This window comes from Chiroxiphia lanceolata, chromosome 4 (assembly GCF_009829145.1).
Source record: "Chiroxiphia lanceolata isolate bChiLan1 chromosome 4, bChiLan1.pri, whole genome shotgun sequence".
Lineage (NCBI taxonomy): Eukaryota > Metazoa > Chordata > Aves > Passeriformes > Pipridae > Chiroxiphia > Chiroxiphia lanceolata.
The window spans coordinates 2,456,881-2,471,572 of record NC_045640.1 but is presented as its reverse complement, the minus strand read 5'-3'; the positions used below and the strand labels follow the sequence as shown (position 1 = coordinate 2,471,572).

General features: G+C 46.3%; 1 protein-coding gene across 2 annotated transcripts in view; it reads left to right on the top strand.

The window, feature by feature from the left end:
* Window positions 1-14,692, top strand: part of ATRN (attractin) — a 151,928-nt gene that overhangs the window by 46,648 nt on the left and 90,588 nt on the right. For both annotated transcript variants that reach the window (XM_032684986.1, XM_032684985.1), the window contains exons 7-12: window positions 724-814; window positions 1,930-2,173; window positions 4,260-4,443; window positions 7,462-7,616; window positions 12,038-12,122; window positions 13,644-13,864. In XM_032684986.1, coding sequence (XP_032540877.1) covers window positions 724-814; window positions 1,930-2,173; window positions 4,260-4,443; window positions 7,462-7,616; window positions 12,038-12,122; window positions 13,644-13,864 — 980 coding nt within the window. The remainder of the gene's footprint in view (window positions 1-723; window positions 815-1,929; window positions 2,174-4,259; window positions 4,444-7,461; window positions 7,617-12,037; window positions 12,123-13,643; window positions 13,865-14,692) is intronic.

Here is a 14,692-nt window from a genome sequence, read left to right as displayed (position 1 = left end):
GCTGGATTTTTATTTTTTTTCCAGGCATGGCTTTGTACCTCCCTTTGTACCAAAATGGGAGCTGTGTGTTCTGCACTCACATCCAGAGATAATAGTTCTTGTAGGGGAAATTAAAGAGGAGCTGAAAACACACATTTTTTTTAATGAGATGCCCTATGGCTTTGATGAACACTTTCTCAGGGATGATTTTATCTCACAAGGCTCCAAGCCTGACAGATATAGTGCATTATTTTAAATAAAGAGCCACAGGCCATTTTCAGGGCTGGGGGTTTGTGTTATTTCAAGCTTGAATGGCAAAAACATAATTAAAAAGTGCTTTTTGAGCACTCAGGGGGGTTTTTTTTATCAAGTACTTGGAACTTACCTGAGTCAGTGTGAAGTTTTTAGACTTTTTTGAGGGATGATGTGGTGTTGGTTGCCACAGGTTAATAGACAGTTCATTAACTCTTGGATTTGCATTGGAAAGGACACAGGGTAAAGCAAATCAATATGTGAATGTTGAGTAACAGAGCAGGCTGGACTGGGTTTTTTAATCCATAAGTAGCTTGTGAGAGCTTTGTGCATGCTGAAATCATGGCAGGATTTATTATTTTAGTAAATAATAATTTATGTCATGATATTATTTCGGTAAATAATTCCCCCCCAATCCTGAGAAGGACAAGCCATAACTTTCCCAGCTTTAATACCTATTTCTTGGAGGTTAATTCAGTTTTTATTACCCAGGTATGATCTTATTTCTGAGGAGTGGCTTCCCCTGAACAACTCTGTGAACTCGGTAGAGATGAGATATGGTCATTCCTTGGCATTACACGAGGTAAGTTCAGAGTTCCAAACTCACTTCCCAGATGATTTCCCCCTTCTTCCTCCTGGCTTCCCACTCCTTACCCCAGATCAGTTGTGTTTGGGAGGAGCATTTCTCCTTCCAAGGCTTGTCCAAAGTTAGCCCAGGCCGTGTGCTCGTGCTCCAGAGAATCCTTGAGCTGCTATCCTGGGAAGTCTGTGGTGCCTTTGCTTGTGTGTTCCTTGTTTGCCCTTTTTCCAGGGATTTTGGGGCTGTCTGAGGTCAGTGAGTCCATGATTTCCTCCTCTTTGCTGTCTGTGCTGGCAAGACACGCCTGAGGCAGAGTTTGCTGGAGCTCAGCTGCTTCCCAGCTGCCTTTTGTGTGGATCCCATAAATATTTTTATGAGCTCTGTTGTCCAAGACACCAAAGCAGAGCTGGGGAATCGGGGACTTTTGAAACTTGCTCTGCTCCTGCAGGAAAACTGTGAATCTGCTCTTCCAGCATCCACAGCAAGTGGATTTGATGCTTTTACCTGCCCTTCTCCCCCTTGTACCTTGCTGTGGGGGAGAGCAGGATGGCAAAGGCTTTGGGAGGGAAATGAGCTGATCCTTTCCTGACCTTTGGTTTTTTGGAATGTTAATTAGCTCATCACGGTGCAAGGCTACGCAAAGCTTAATTATAAACACTCAAAAACTCCCCCACAGCAGCGTTCACAAACAGAGCACTTGAACAACCTGAAAGGATGGGAATTCATCCTGGAATCACAGAATGGTTTGGACTGGAAGGGGCTTAAGGATCATCCAGTCCCACTCCCAGCCATGGGCAGGGACACCTTCCACTAGCCCAGGTTACTCCAACCTGGCCTTGGACACTCCCAGGGATCCAGGGGCAGCCACAGCTTCTCTGGGCAACCTGTGCCAGGGCCTCCCCACCGTCACAGGGAAGAATTCCTTCCCAATATCCCATCTGTCCCTGCCTTCTGTCCCTGTGGGAAACCATTCCCTCTTGTCCTGTCCTTCCCTCCCTTATCCAAAGTCCCTCTCCAGGAGACTTCATCACGTATTTTCGGTTACTTCAGACCAGCAATTCATTCCGTACCTATCTCCTAAATCCCTTGGCCTTCTTCCACGTGTGCCTTTTTTTCAGGACAACATCTACATGTATGGAGGGAAGATTGATACCACGGGGAACGTGAGCAGCCAGCTGTGGGTGTTCCACATCTCCAACCAGAGCTGGGCCCAGGTGGCTCCCAAGGCCAAGGAGCAATACGCCGTGGTGGGACACTCGGCCCACATCGTCACCCTGCGGGACAACAGCACCGTCATGCTGGTCATCTTTGGCCACTGCCCCCTCTATGGCTACATCAGCAACGTGCAGGAGTACAACCTGGGTGAGTGGGGCCCTCCCTGCCTCAGCTTTGCCCTGGTTTGGCAGTTCTTGAGCTTTTAATATTTGTCGAAGCGAGCGGCCTCCGACTTCATCAACAACCCCCGACAGCACTACAGGGTGGGATAGAGGGACTGGAGAGCAGCCAGACAAGAGAGGGACCTGGGAGTTTGGATTGACAGGAGGCTGAACAGGAGCCAGAGTGTGCCCAGGGGGGCAAGAAGGCCAATGGATCCTGGCCTGGCTCAGGAACAGTGTGGCCAACAGGTCCAGGGAAGTGATTCTTGGCCTGGACTCAGCGCTGGTGAGGCCACCCCTGGAGTGCTGTGTCCAGTTCTGGGCCCTCAGCTCAGGAAGGACATGGAGGGGCTGGAGCAGGTCCAGAGGAGAGCAACGAGGCTGGGGAAGGGACTGGAGCACAAGTGCTGTGAGGAGAGGCTGAGGGAGCTGGGGCTGTTCAGCCTGGAGAAGAGGAGGCTCAGGGGAGACCTCCTCACTCTCTGCAACTCCCTGACAGGAGGGGGGAGCCAGGGGGGGTTGGTCTCTTTTCCCAGGCAACCATTAGCAAGACAAGAGGGCTCGGGCTTCAGCTGTGCCAGGGGAGGTTTAGGTTGGAGATTAGAAAGAATTTCTTTGCAGAGAGGGTGGTCAGCCATTGGAATGGGCTGCCCAGGAAAGTGGTGGATTCTCCGTCTCTGGAGGTGTTTAAGAAGAGACTGGATGTGGCATCAGTGCCATGGGCTGGGAACCACAGCGGGGTTGGATCAAGGGTTGGACTTGATGATCTCGGAGGTCCCTTCCAACCCAGCTGATTCTGTGATTCTGTGATTCACACCCTGGGGTAGCTCCCGAAAGCAAAAAAAAAATCTGTAGTGGAGAAACAGAACAGGAGAACTGGGGGACAACTGAATTTCTCTCTGGTAAAACAAACACTTCTGAAAGTTATCTTTTTAATCAGATTTTTTTTCCATAAGAATTTTTTTAATTCAGACCAAACACCTATTTAACCTCACCCCCATGTCTCCTAAATTGGGGCTTAGGGTGAACAGGGGATGGATTTCTGGATTCCCATATCCCTGGCATGGTCTGATCCCCATATCTCTGGGAATAGAAATGATGATTTTAAGATTCTGAGGGTGATTTTAAGATCCAGAGATTCCTAGTGAAGCACAGGAAGCTGTCCAGGTGAACTGAATTCCCTCCTAACTCTGAAATGGAGTCACATCCCTGGCTCCGCAGACCAGGTGTAGGGATCATGGTTAAGCACAGGAAGCTCACAGCAGGAATGTGCTGGTTATTCTCGAAAACAGTGGCTCTGTCTGCACTTGGAACCTGTTATCCTTGTCTTCCAGTCATCCTGATCCAGGGAATCTACTGGAGCTGGTTCTCTGGTGTCCACATGAGGGAGTTTTCTTCCTCTTGGAGAGATCCAGGGAGAACCAGGACATGGGCAGTGGTTTGTTTTTCCTACACTGTCCAATTCCTTTGCTTTTCGTGTGCCAGCTCTGCCCTGGAGTTGGGAAGCCTGTGCAGGGTTTCATTCTGCACTTACTATGGAGATTTGCTGTGTAATTTGGCATTTTTATTCCAGTTGCTGTTACATTATGTCTAAAGTGCTTCAGACCAATGTTATTTTAGTGAGTGAGATACAGGACCATTAATCACATATTAGTTTTTAACTGCCCTGTTCTTCACAGTCAGACTTGGCTTCAAGTGCTGTCTGGCTTTATATATATATATTTATACATACATAAAAAGTAAAAGTGCTCTTGGGTCCCATTCCAAACCAGGTCCCAGTGCTGGCATTTTCATGTCACTGGAATGCAATCTATTATTTCTCTATTTTTTATCTCTCATTTACTTAGATTGCCTGCAAAAACGTAATAAATGACCGTGAAAAAGCTGCTTCTGCTCTAATTAAAAATACTTTACAGTCCTTCTTGACAACAAACTCCTTGAAGGAGGATATTTTTGGCTGGGAGGTGATAGAGGCAGTGTGTGGATCTGAGTCAGGGGAATCCCAATTTGTGTTGCTGATGAGTTATTAATGGAGAGCAATTGATTGTGTTTTATCACCCTATTTTTTTCAGTGACAAATACCTGGAGCATTTTACAGACCAGTGGAGCTTTGGTGCAGGGGGGGTACGGCCACAGCAGCGTTTATGATCCCAACACCAGATCCATTTACATCCATGGAGGTTACAAAGCCTTCAGTGCCAACAAGTACAGGCTGGCAGATGATCTGTACAAATATGAAGTTGATTCCCGGATGTGGTAAGTGGGTTTTCCTTCTTTTTCCTGTTTTCCCACCCCATATTTTTGTCTCTAGTGAACAAGAGGGTGCAGGATTTGAGAAGGGTGCAGTGGTTTATGTCTGCCTGCGTTCAGGAGAGATGCTGTTCTCTTGGATCTCTTATTTTTATATCCTTTTATGAATGGAGAATCATATAATCACATCTAATCAAGGCTGTGAACGAGCCAAGCAATCCATTTTAATCTGTTGTTCCATTCAAGCTGAAAAGAGAAATATCTGATGGTTTTTTCCTTGCCAGCCTGTGCATATGAGCGCAGTTACTGCAGTCAAGTGAGGGATAATTCACTCTGCAGTTGAGACTGTAAAAGAATTTCTATTACAACCCCATTTTCTTCTGGCTCTGTAACTACTCGAAATGTTCATTTCTTAAGCTGAAAATCTTCTGTGATTTGTTTCTGCCCAAAGGTGAGTTTTATTAAAAAGCTGTAGCCTCACTTCACGACTTGGAGCTGAAATAACATTCTCCTTAGTTCTGTGGTGGTTTTCTTCAAGTTCTTTCTAAAAGCTCCTGACAAAAAGGAGACTGTCTTTTGAGTTAAGACATGGAAATTTGAGTCACTGTATCTCTTTTTTTTTGAGGGTTAAAATACTCTGTGTTTCTGCAACAACTGTCTGTGAGTCTGTGCTGATGAGAGAAATAACGAGGGACTAATTATTTCTAACCTCTTCCTTCCTGCTCCCTTGTGCACAGAGTGTAACCACACTTCCTTTGTGGGTTCATTTGATCCTCCACTTCAGCCAATTCAGCAAATCTGGCTGAACAGGCACAAAAATGTCACAGATGTGACAATGTTCTTCCGAACTGCTGCAGCACCAACTTCCTCGTGTCACATCGGCTCTGCCAGCCCGGGGAGCCCTGGGGAACAAGCCCTGCAGGGAGAGGGTGGGACTGGCTGTTCCTCTCTAGCTCTGCTCTTTTTTTTGCTGTCATTGACTCCCTTATTTTATTCTTCAGTGATTCAGGCCCTCTCTTCCTTGTTAAATCTCATGAGGTTCCCATGGGTTCTCTTCTCTACCTTGTCCAAGTCCCCCTGAATGGTTTGTCACCCATGTGCTCACCTTGGTGTCCCTTGGTGAAGGGACCTTGAACACCAGCAGGTTCCACTCCCTGCTGTGGGCAGGGACACCTTCCACTAGACCAGGTTGCTCCAACCTGGCCATGGACACTTTCAGGGATCCAGAGGCAGCCACAGCTTCTCTGGGCAACCTGTGCCAGGGCCTCCCCACCCTCCCAGCCAGAAATTCCTTCCCAATATCCCATCTATCCCTGCCCTCTGGCAGTGGGAAGCCATTCCCTGTGCCCTCTCTCCATACTTTGTCCCCAGTCCCTCTCCAGCTCTCCTGGAGCCCCTTTAGGCCCTGCAAGGGGCTCTCAGCTCTCCCTGGAGCCTTCTCTTCTCCAGGGGAACCCCCCCAGCTCTCCCAGCCTGGCTCCAGAGCAGAGGGGCTCCAGCCCTGGCAGCAGCTCCGGGGCCTCCTCTGGACTCTCTCCAGCAGCTCCACGTCCTTGTGCTGTTGTTCCCAGGGCTGGAGGCAGCTCTGCAGGGGGGTCTCATGAGACCAGAGGAAAGGGGCAGAATCCCCTCCCTCAACCCCAAACCCTCTCAGAACAGCAGGAAAATTCTCCAAAGGATGACCCTTTGTGTTCAGTGCCATCGCTCCCCCTGGTTAACGCTGAGATCAGTGCCCAGTTTGATCAGTGCTCTCCATCATTTAGTCACAGAGGAGCCCTTGATTTGGGCAGGTATTAAACCTGCAGGGCTCCATTTTTGGGAGCTGCACAGGTTTCCTTAAAACAAGATTGTTAGTTTTGAGCAGCAGCTGCTGCCCAGTGTGAAAGAATCCTTTGGGCTGCTATAAAAGCAGAGTTACTCTAAAATATTGGAGTCCTCCCAGGCTGTCTGTGCTCAAAAGCCCAGTTAGAGTGAAAAGTTGAGAATCCCTGGGGAGGGAATTGATGATACGAAGATCCATAGCTTTGGAAAGAGGCTCTCATAGATATATTTCTCCTCTAAACTGGCAAAGCAGATGGGAAGATGAGAATGAAGTTACAGAAGGAGAGTGTGGAAAGGAAGTTGTTAAACACCTCATTAGGAAAAACAGTTAAACACTTTATCCCCCCTTTCCCTGCAGTTCTCCAGCTTGGGTTTATGGATTGGTTTGTCTGTGCCAGGTACTGTTCAGCCTGGTGTGCTGGTTTAAAGGTAAACCAGCAGGGGAAATGAACCCAACTCAGAGGAGAGATTATAAGTCAGAATAACAATTTAATAAAATAACACAATAAATATGATTATACAGACAAACAGTTGGTTTTAACCCACAAAACCCAAATGTATAACCCAGCACCCTGGGGCATGAACAGAGTGGTGTTCGTTGGGCCCCCTGAGTCCAAAGTAAAAGGAGAGGGGAAAACCTGTTGGTGAAGAGTGCTGGTGCAGTCTGGTCAAGAGTGGTGGTTGCAGTCTGGTTGAGAGTGGTGGCCTCAGTCTGGTTGAGAGTGGTGGTCTCAGTCTGGTTGAGAGTGGTGGTCTCAGTCTGGTTGAGAGTGGAGGTCTCAGTCTGGTTGAGAGTGATGGTCTGCAGTCTTCCTCTGGATCTCACGAGTGGTTAAAAAAAAGTCCCAAGACCCCAAGATTATATATCCTCAGGTTCAGGCAGAATGCCCAGTGCCTCCCTCAGGGCAGGAGTTCCACAATGGGTATGAGGACAGGAGCACCCTCCTATCTCACAGTTCCACAATGGGTATGAGGACAGGAGCACCCTCCTATCTCCCAGGCCTCTGAACACCCAGTTTACAGCCTGAGGAGTCAGGGCTGCTCTGGGCAGAGGGTGTAAATGGTCTGTTGAGAACAGTTTCTGGGCAATGGCATGGAAGGCTCTAGAATCCACAGTTTTGGGTTGCGCCCATCCAGTGATGAACTGGGCCCAGCTGTTCTAACCAGGGCACCTGGTTAATGGCTGTGTTTTTATTCCCAAAGGACCATCCTGAAGGACAGCCGCTTTTACCGCTACCTGCACACGGCCGTGGTGGTGAGCGGGACCATGCTGGTGTTTGGAGGGAACACCCACAACGACACCTCCATGAGCCACGGGGCCAAGTGCTTCTCCTCGGATTTCATGGCCTATGACATCGGTGAGTTCTCCCAGAAATCCCAAGGAAGGCCCAAATTCTCGGCTATCCCGAGGGAGCCGCCGATTTCCACGCTGGGTGTGCTGTCCCGAGCGCTGCTGGGCAGAGGGATGTGGGATCGGGAGAAGGAGGCTCCTTAGGTTGCTCCAGAATTCCAAGGAGATGAGGTGGTGCCGTGCTTTCCAGCAGCAGGTGCTCTGTCAGCAGTTTATGCTCAAACTTGGCCATGAAAAATTAGGGTTTTGTTATAGAATAATAAAAATCAAGGAATTATCATGGCTAGGCTTCGCAAATGAAGATCTGGGGAACATGCTAGAGTCAGAGTCAATTTGGGTACAAAAATCAAGGAATCATTAAGGTTGGAAAACACCCTTAAGATCATCAAGTCCAACCATCAACCCAGCACCACCCTCTTCACCACTAAGCCATGTCCCCAAGTGCCACACTCACATTTTTTTGAACACTTCCAGGGATGGTGACTCCGCTTCTTCCTTGGGCAGCTTGTTCCAGTGCTTTGTAACCCTTTCCTTGAAAAAAAATGCGTCCTAAAATCCAGTCTAAACCTCCCCTGGCACAACTTGAGGCTGTTCCCTGTCCTGCTGTCTCAGCCATAAGTTGTCCTGATATTTTGAGAGTGGTTTAATTTGTTATTTGATAAAAAAGGCAGGTTTTTAGGACAGTTCCAAGCACTGGAAGCTGCTGAAACTCAACCTGTGCAGTGCACACTCTGTTTTTAATTGCTTTATTCAGCAATAAAGCAGAATGGTAGGTTGGCTTTGCTGAATTTGAGTAGCCAGGAGAGGGCAGCATTTATTTGTGAATTTGGAGTCCAGAGATGGTGAATTTGAGAAGGAGAAGAAAAGGAGAGATGGAATTATCTGAAAGAAGAGATAGAATTATCTAAAAGGAGGTGCATACACACCCAGGCAGCTCACAATGGGGAAAAACACCATTCTCTGTTCTATCACATCTGTCTGCTGCTCTCAGAATTCCCTGAATTTGGGTTCTCAGGATGAATTCCCTGAAATAATCATGCAAATCTGAAATCTTGCAGTGAGTGTCCACTGAGATCTCCCTCCTGGTTTGGGAGAGAAAAACACAGCTGAACCAATTACTTGGATCATCAGGGTTTGACATCCTTGTGCCATCTTTCCCCTTCGTTACAGGGATCATTCCCTTCTGCTTCCTGTGATTTCCAGTTGTATTCCTGTGGCATTTTTGTAGCTGGCTTTATTTTGATATTTTTTTTTTTTTTTAACTCAGGGAATTAAAATGAGATATTCCACCAGGTTGGATGGGGCTTGGAGCAACCTGGGCTAGTGGAAGGTGTCCCTGCCCATGGCAGGGAGTGGAACAAGATGATCTTCGAGGCCCCTTCCAACCCAAACCATTCCATGGTTCTGTGACAGTCATCAACAGTTTAATTTTTTTAAACTTTGATTGCAAGAGTGATTGATTTTCCTTGCTGCATTCTGCTGTCTACCCTGACCTATTGAACTGTCTGTTAGAGTTAAAGCCCAATTTGCATTAATTTGACAAAATGTGCCAACAGTGATGTTCATTTTGACTCATTTTAGTCACCAGGCAGGTTCCTGGTATGAAGTTTCCTTACATGAAATAAGGGGTGCAGTTAATTTGCAGTTTTACCCTGAGATTTAGAGCTTGCATTCATTTAGTTTCACCTGATGGGGTGAGACGTGTTTTGGTGTTCTTGGGTCCCCTCATTCTTTAGGGAAGAGACTCTCAGCCCAAAAATAGCAGCTTTTTTTCGGATAACAGACCACTTTCTCTGTTCTCCTCGTGGCAGGACCCCTTGTGCCCGATTTTCCTTATCCCATTTGCCTGGGAGCAGTGGCAGGAATCCCTCAGGGTGGTGGCTGATCATTGGTGTCACAGCAGAAACACCTCCTTGGTGGTTCTTCCTGCAGGATCTCTGCAGTAATTAATTATCTTGTTCATATTCATGTTGGTCTCCATGGAAATAAGTCCATATAAACCCCCTGTTATCTATCCCTTGATATTCCCAAGGCACAAGTTACCCAGAGAAAACCAAGCAAGGTCAGTTTTCTCCAAGAGGCTTTAATAATTGTCTTTATTCCCCACTTCTAGAATAATCTGGCTGGCTGGTTTGCTCATCTTTTACATCTTGTTGATTAATGATCCTGATTGATTAGTGATTAGGTTAATTAGTGATCATACTGATGGTTGGAAGACTGGAGAACCCTGGAATTAAACCCAGTCTAAAACAAAGATTTCAAACCCAGCTCTTCTCACCCTTTGCCATTAAAACTCATTTGGGAATTAACTCATTTTATTGACATCATCAGATTTTTCCTCTTTTTCCATCCTCAAATTTCCAAGTAAGGAGAGCACATGCACTGAGTGTTCTGAGGACAGAAAATCTCCCTTTTTTTGGGAGGGGGGGTGAACACCAACAGGTGTCAGAAATGTGTGCTGGGCTTTAGCAACTGGGGAGATCTGAGAATTCATTGATGCTTCTTATCCTTTATCCTCCACTTGACCAGGTTGGGGTGTATTCAACCCAAACTGTCCAGGTAATGCCTGGTTTGGGAAGGTTTCAGGATAACAATCCAGCTCTCTGTGTGCTTGTGCAATTCCTGTTGAATCTCACAGTATTTTCCCTTTTGGAAAATGGCAAATTAACTCTTCCCATCTCCAAAATTGGTCTTTTTGGCCTTTGGCAAAGTATATCTTGCTCTGCAACAGCTTTAAGTGGAAAAATACCTCATTTAATCCTCTCCTATTCATATAAAGCTCTACTTGTGTAAAGATCTTTTCTTGCCACAGAAGGAAAATTAAAACTCTTCTGTTTACCCCATCAAAAATTCAGATTTAGATCCCAAACACAGGAAGAGGCTGCCTGTTTCCACAGCAGATGTGTTCTGTTTGAACAGTACATTTAATAAATCCTGGGCATTGTTAAGTCTTAGGCTTGGCTTAACTCCTAAGTCAGGAAGGAGAAGATTCTTTTGTAGTCTCAGAATTACTCGTTTTTTCCAATACTTGCTCTTGAGTTAAAGATGGGAAAGAAGCTTAGAAAGCAAAACATTCCAGGCCTTCTGTTAATCTAGAAAAATATGTTTCTTGGCCTCACATGACACGCAACTTGATGGCTAAAAAATTGCAAATTGCTGTCCAATTTTGCTGAAATCTCCTGCTAAAAAATTGGAATGGTGCATTCTTGGCTTGGGAACGATGCTGGGATAGGTTAAATTCTTTGGAAATCGAGCAGATGACATGTAAAAATAAACTTTAAAAATCACACTTCATCGAAGGATTAAATCCAGCAGGGCACTTTGTCTTTCATTTCTCAGCACTTTTGGACAAAATTGCCGTGGATCTGTTGTTTTATCCAACAGTTCTCCGATTTAATTAGGTAAAAAATGAATAAGTTTGTTCTTCTTTGCCCTCATGGACTGGTTTGGTTTGTGGGCTTTTTTTTTTTTTTTTTCTCCCAGAAGTTCAGTCCATGGCACAACAGTTTTATCTCGTACTAAAGAATCTTGGAGTATTTGAGGGCTCTGTGGATCTTTACAGCAGATTGACTTTTCTCTCTTAATTGCATAAATTGCATCCAAGTGCCTCTGGGATGTTGGTCCCCAAGGTGATCCCATTCCCTTTGTGGAGTTGAAGTGACATGAATTGGACTGACTTTCCCTGCCTTTGTTCCTTTGCTCAGTGGGTTGGATGTTTCTTAGCTTGTTTTTCCTTTTTTTTTTTTTTTATGCACTGCCCAAAGGAAAAAAAATTACCTGAGAAACCGAGTAAAAAAAAAACACGAGGCAGAACTTACAAATGTTATGCTAATAGAAAAAAAAAATGGAATAATCTCACGTCGTGTTAAAAGAGGAAAAACAGCCACGAAATCCCTAAGCTGTGATGAGCGAGAAATGTTTTTAAAAGCATGGGTATCTGCCCTCTAGGAACATAATTGCAATGGAAGTAAAAAGTAAGATAAGCCTCTGTTCTCAGTGATGCTGGTTTGGGGCAAAACTGCAAATAATTCACGTGTAAACAGATAAAAACTGAACTTGTTACACGGGGAAAAATTCCGCTGGTAAAGGAGGGAAGCGGCTTCCTCTTGTCCTGTTCCCTGGGATAAGAGACCAGGAAAAAGAGACCAAGCCTCTCTTGACTCCCCCCTCCTGTCAGGGAGTTGCAGAACCAGAAGGTCCCCCCTGAGCCTCCTTTTCTCCAGGCTGAGCCCCCCCAGCTCCCTCAGCTGCTCCTGCTGCTCCAGCCCCTTCCCAGCTCCATTCCCTTCCCTGGATGTGCTCCAGCCCCTCCATGTCTTTGTTGGAAGATCCCAGATACTTTGGGGGTTTTCCAGGAAGGACTGTGCTGTGTAATTGTCCTGTTCATTATCCTGGGAATGTTTCTGAAATGAATGTTTTCCATCCCAGCGTGCGATCGATGGTCGGTCCTTCCCCGCCCGGGGCTCCACCACGACGTGAACAGGTTTGGACACTCGGCTGTGCTGTACAACAGGTAAGGACAGAGACATTCCACACCTCCATAAACACCCCCCACGGGGAGGGCAGGGATGCTGAGACCAGAGGGGTGAGAATCTGGCACAAACCTCCTTGTACTGAGAAGCTGTGGCTGCATCTGGATCCCTGGAAGTGTCCAAGGCCAGGTTGGACAGGGCTTGGAGCAACCTGGGCCAGTGGAAGGTGTCCCTGCCCATGGCAGAGGGTGGGTCTGGAGGGTCTTTGAGCTCCCTTCCAACCCAAACCACCCTGTGATTCTCTGAACCTCTGAAAGTTCTCAGCTCTTCACTTTTGTAGTGTCTTCAGTATCCCCCCGTTCCCATCAGCCCTTCACTGGACTACACTGCCTCAACTCTCTAAACTGTCTCAGCTCACTTCCTTCTTTCAATATCTTGATTTTTCTTCATATTTCTGTTCCTTTTTCCTACTTTTATGTATATTCCTTTTTCCTCTTTATTTCTGTTTCTTCCTTATTTCATAATTGCTCCTTCCAGTTCATCTCACATTTCTTACTTAGGAGTTGTCAGTGCATCTTTCTCCAAACCTTCCTTTGCCTCGTGGTATCTCAGTTTGTCCATGTTTCAGTTTACACACCTTTATCCTGTGGGGCTCTTCTTTCCCAGCCATGTGATGTCCAATATTTAGGGAAAATCCTAAGTGAGATTCCAGCTGTTAAGCTCTACCCACTGTAGTGATATCCCTGCTTTCAGGTGAACAGCTATTGCTCTATTTATGCCTGTGGAACCAACTGTGAGAAATTTTATTTCATAGGAGTCCTAAAATAGGATAAAAGTCATATTCAAAAATACTCATTATTGAACCAAAACTTGCCTTGATCCTTCTCCTCTGTCTTTTTACCTGTGCCTACAAACTTGAATTCACAGGGAATTTTTGAGTGACATTTTTATGTAACTAATAAAACTTGATGTTTTGCCTGAGGCAGTTGTGATCCTAAAGAAGGTTTAAAAACCTCACTCCTTCTCCTACAAAGTATTCTGTTATTTTGGGGTTGGTTTGGTGTTTTTTTTTAGCTGACACAATGACTCTGCTCAGTTGGTACCAGCCATGAAAACTGGTTTTGTGCCAGCGGAGCAGCGACAGCGAAGCACCAAAAGGTTTTGTTCCAGTTCCTGAACTCTGCTTTAATGCTGTGATACCATCTCCCAGATTTTTAGCCTTCCTGCCTCTCTTCCCACTGCAAATTACAGGAAAGATCCCAAATTTTGGGTCTCCTCGGGTCGGTCAGGTGCCTCCCAGAGTTTTGGCTGGAGGGGAAGGTCACTCCATGACCTTGGATGGGTTTGAGTCTGTTGAGATTCTGTGGCTTCTCTGAAACAGTGAAATTGGACTGACCTTTTCTTTAGTGCCTCCCTTAACCCAGAGGTATTTATTTGGATTTATGCACTCTGGGATGTAATAAAACACCTCCCTCAGACCTTAAATCCCGTTTACCCGGAGCCGGCGCGTGGGCCGCGAAAACACCCGCGAGTCCTTCTCTCTCCTCTTCCATGTTCTCCAGCACCATGTACGTCTTTGGAGGCTTCAACAGCCTCCTGCTGAGTGACATCCTGAAGTTCACCCCCGAGAGGTGTGAGGCTTTTGCCAACGAGTCGTCCTGCCTGCGGGCAGGGCCCGGGGTCAGGTGTGTGTGGGCTCCCAACCCTCCCCGCTGCATCCCGTGGGAAAACGCCACCTTGGAGCAGCAGCAGAAGGTCTTTGAGGATTGTCCTCCCAAGCCAGGTATGTGCCACATTCCTTCCATCCCCCTTTCCCAGGTGTCTGGAGGGTCTTTTTCCCCTTTCCAAGGCCTGCCATGTGTTGGTTGCGTGCCATTATGAGGTCGAGTTGTGGTTGTGCTTCCGTATGTGCCCGGGAGTCCTTCCTCTGACCAGGTGTCCTGGAGGTGTTTCCATGTCTCATTCCTGAAGCTGTTCATGAAATCTTTTTCCTGTCTTGCTGCTTGGACTTACTTTTTCCATCATCAGCCAGGAATCAGGCCTGGACCATCACTGTAGATATTTACTCCAAGAATTGACCTTTGGAGAACCAGCAATTCCCTGATCAACCCCACGGGGCAAGGAAGGGCATCTGGATCTGGTGGAGTTATCCTGTGCTCTTCAAGAGAGGCAGCAGGAATAACTTCAGGAGCAACTTCAGGAAAAATGACTTTATTTTTTGGCAGGGGGATTGAAACCAAATGATCTTTAAGGTCCCTTCCAACCCATACCCTTGTGGGATTCTGTGTATAGGGGCAAAATGAATGAATGTTTTAAGGTCTGATTCCTGTGTTTTCCCTCAGGATAATTTTGAAACAACTTGATCCTGATGCATTCATTGAATTATCCAGCCCTTGATTCTGTAATAGATTGTCATCCTTTAATTATTTAATAGAAACTGATGTGAGGGGACATTGCTTTGCTGGGCTCTCAATGTACAATAGATTTTCACAAATCACAGGCAATAAATGATTGGAAAGATGAGTGAAAAGTCCAAGCTTGGCATGGAAATGCTCTGCTTGAAGGCCAGGCTTGCAGGAAGATGGTGGGAAACAATCACTGTCCTCATGGA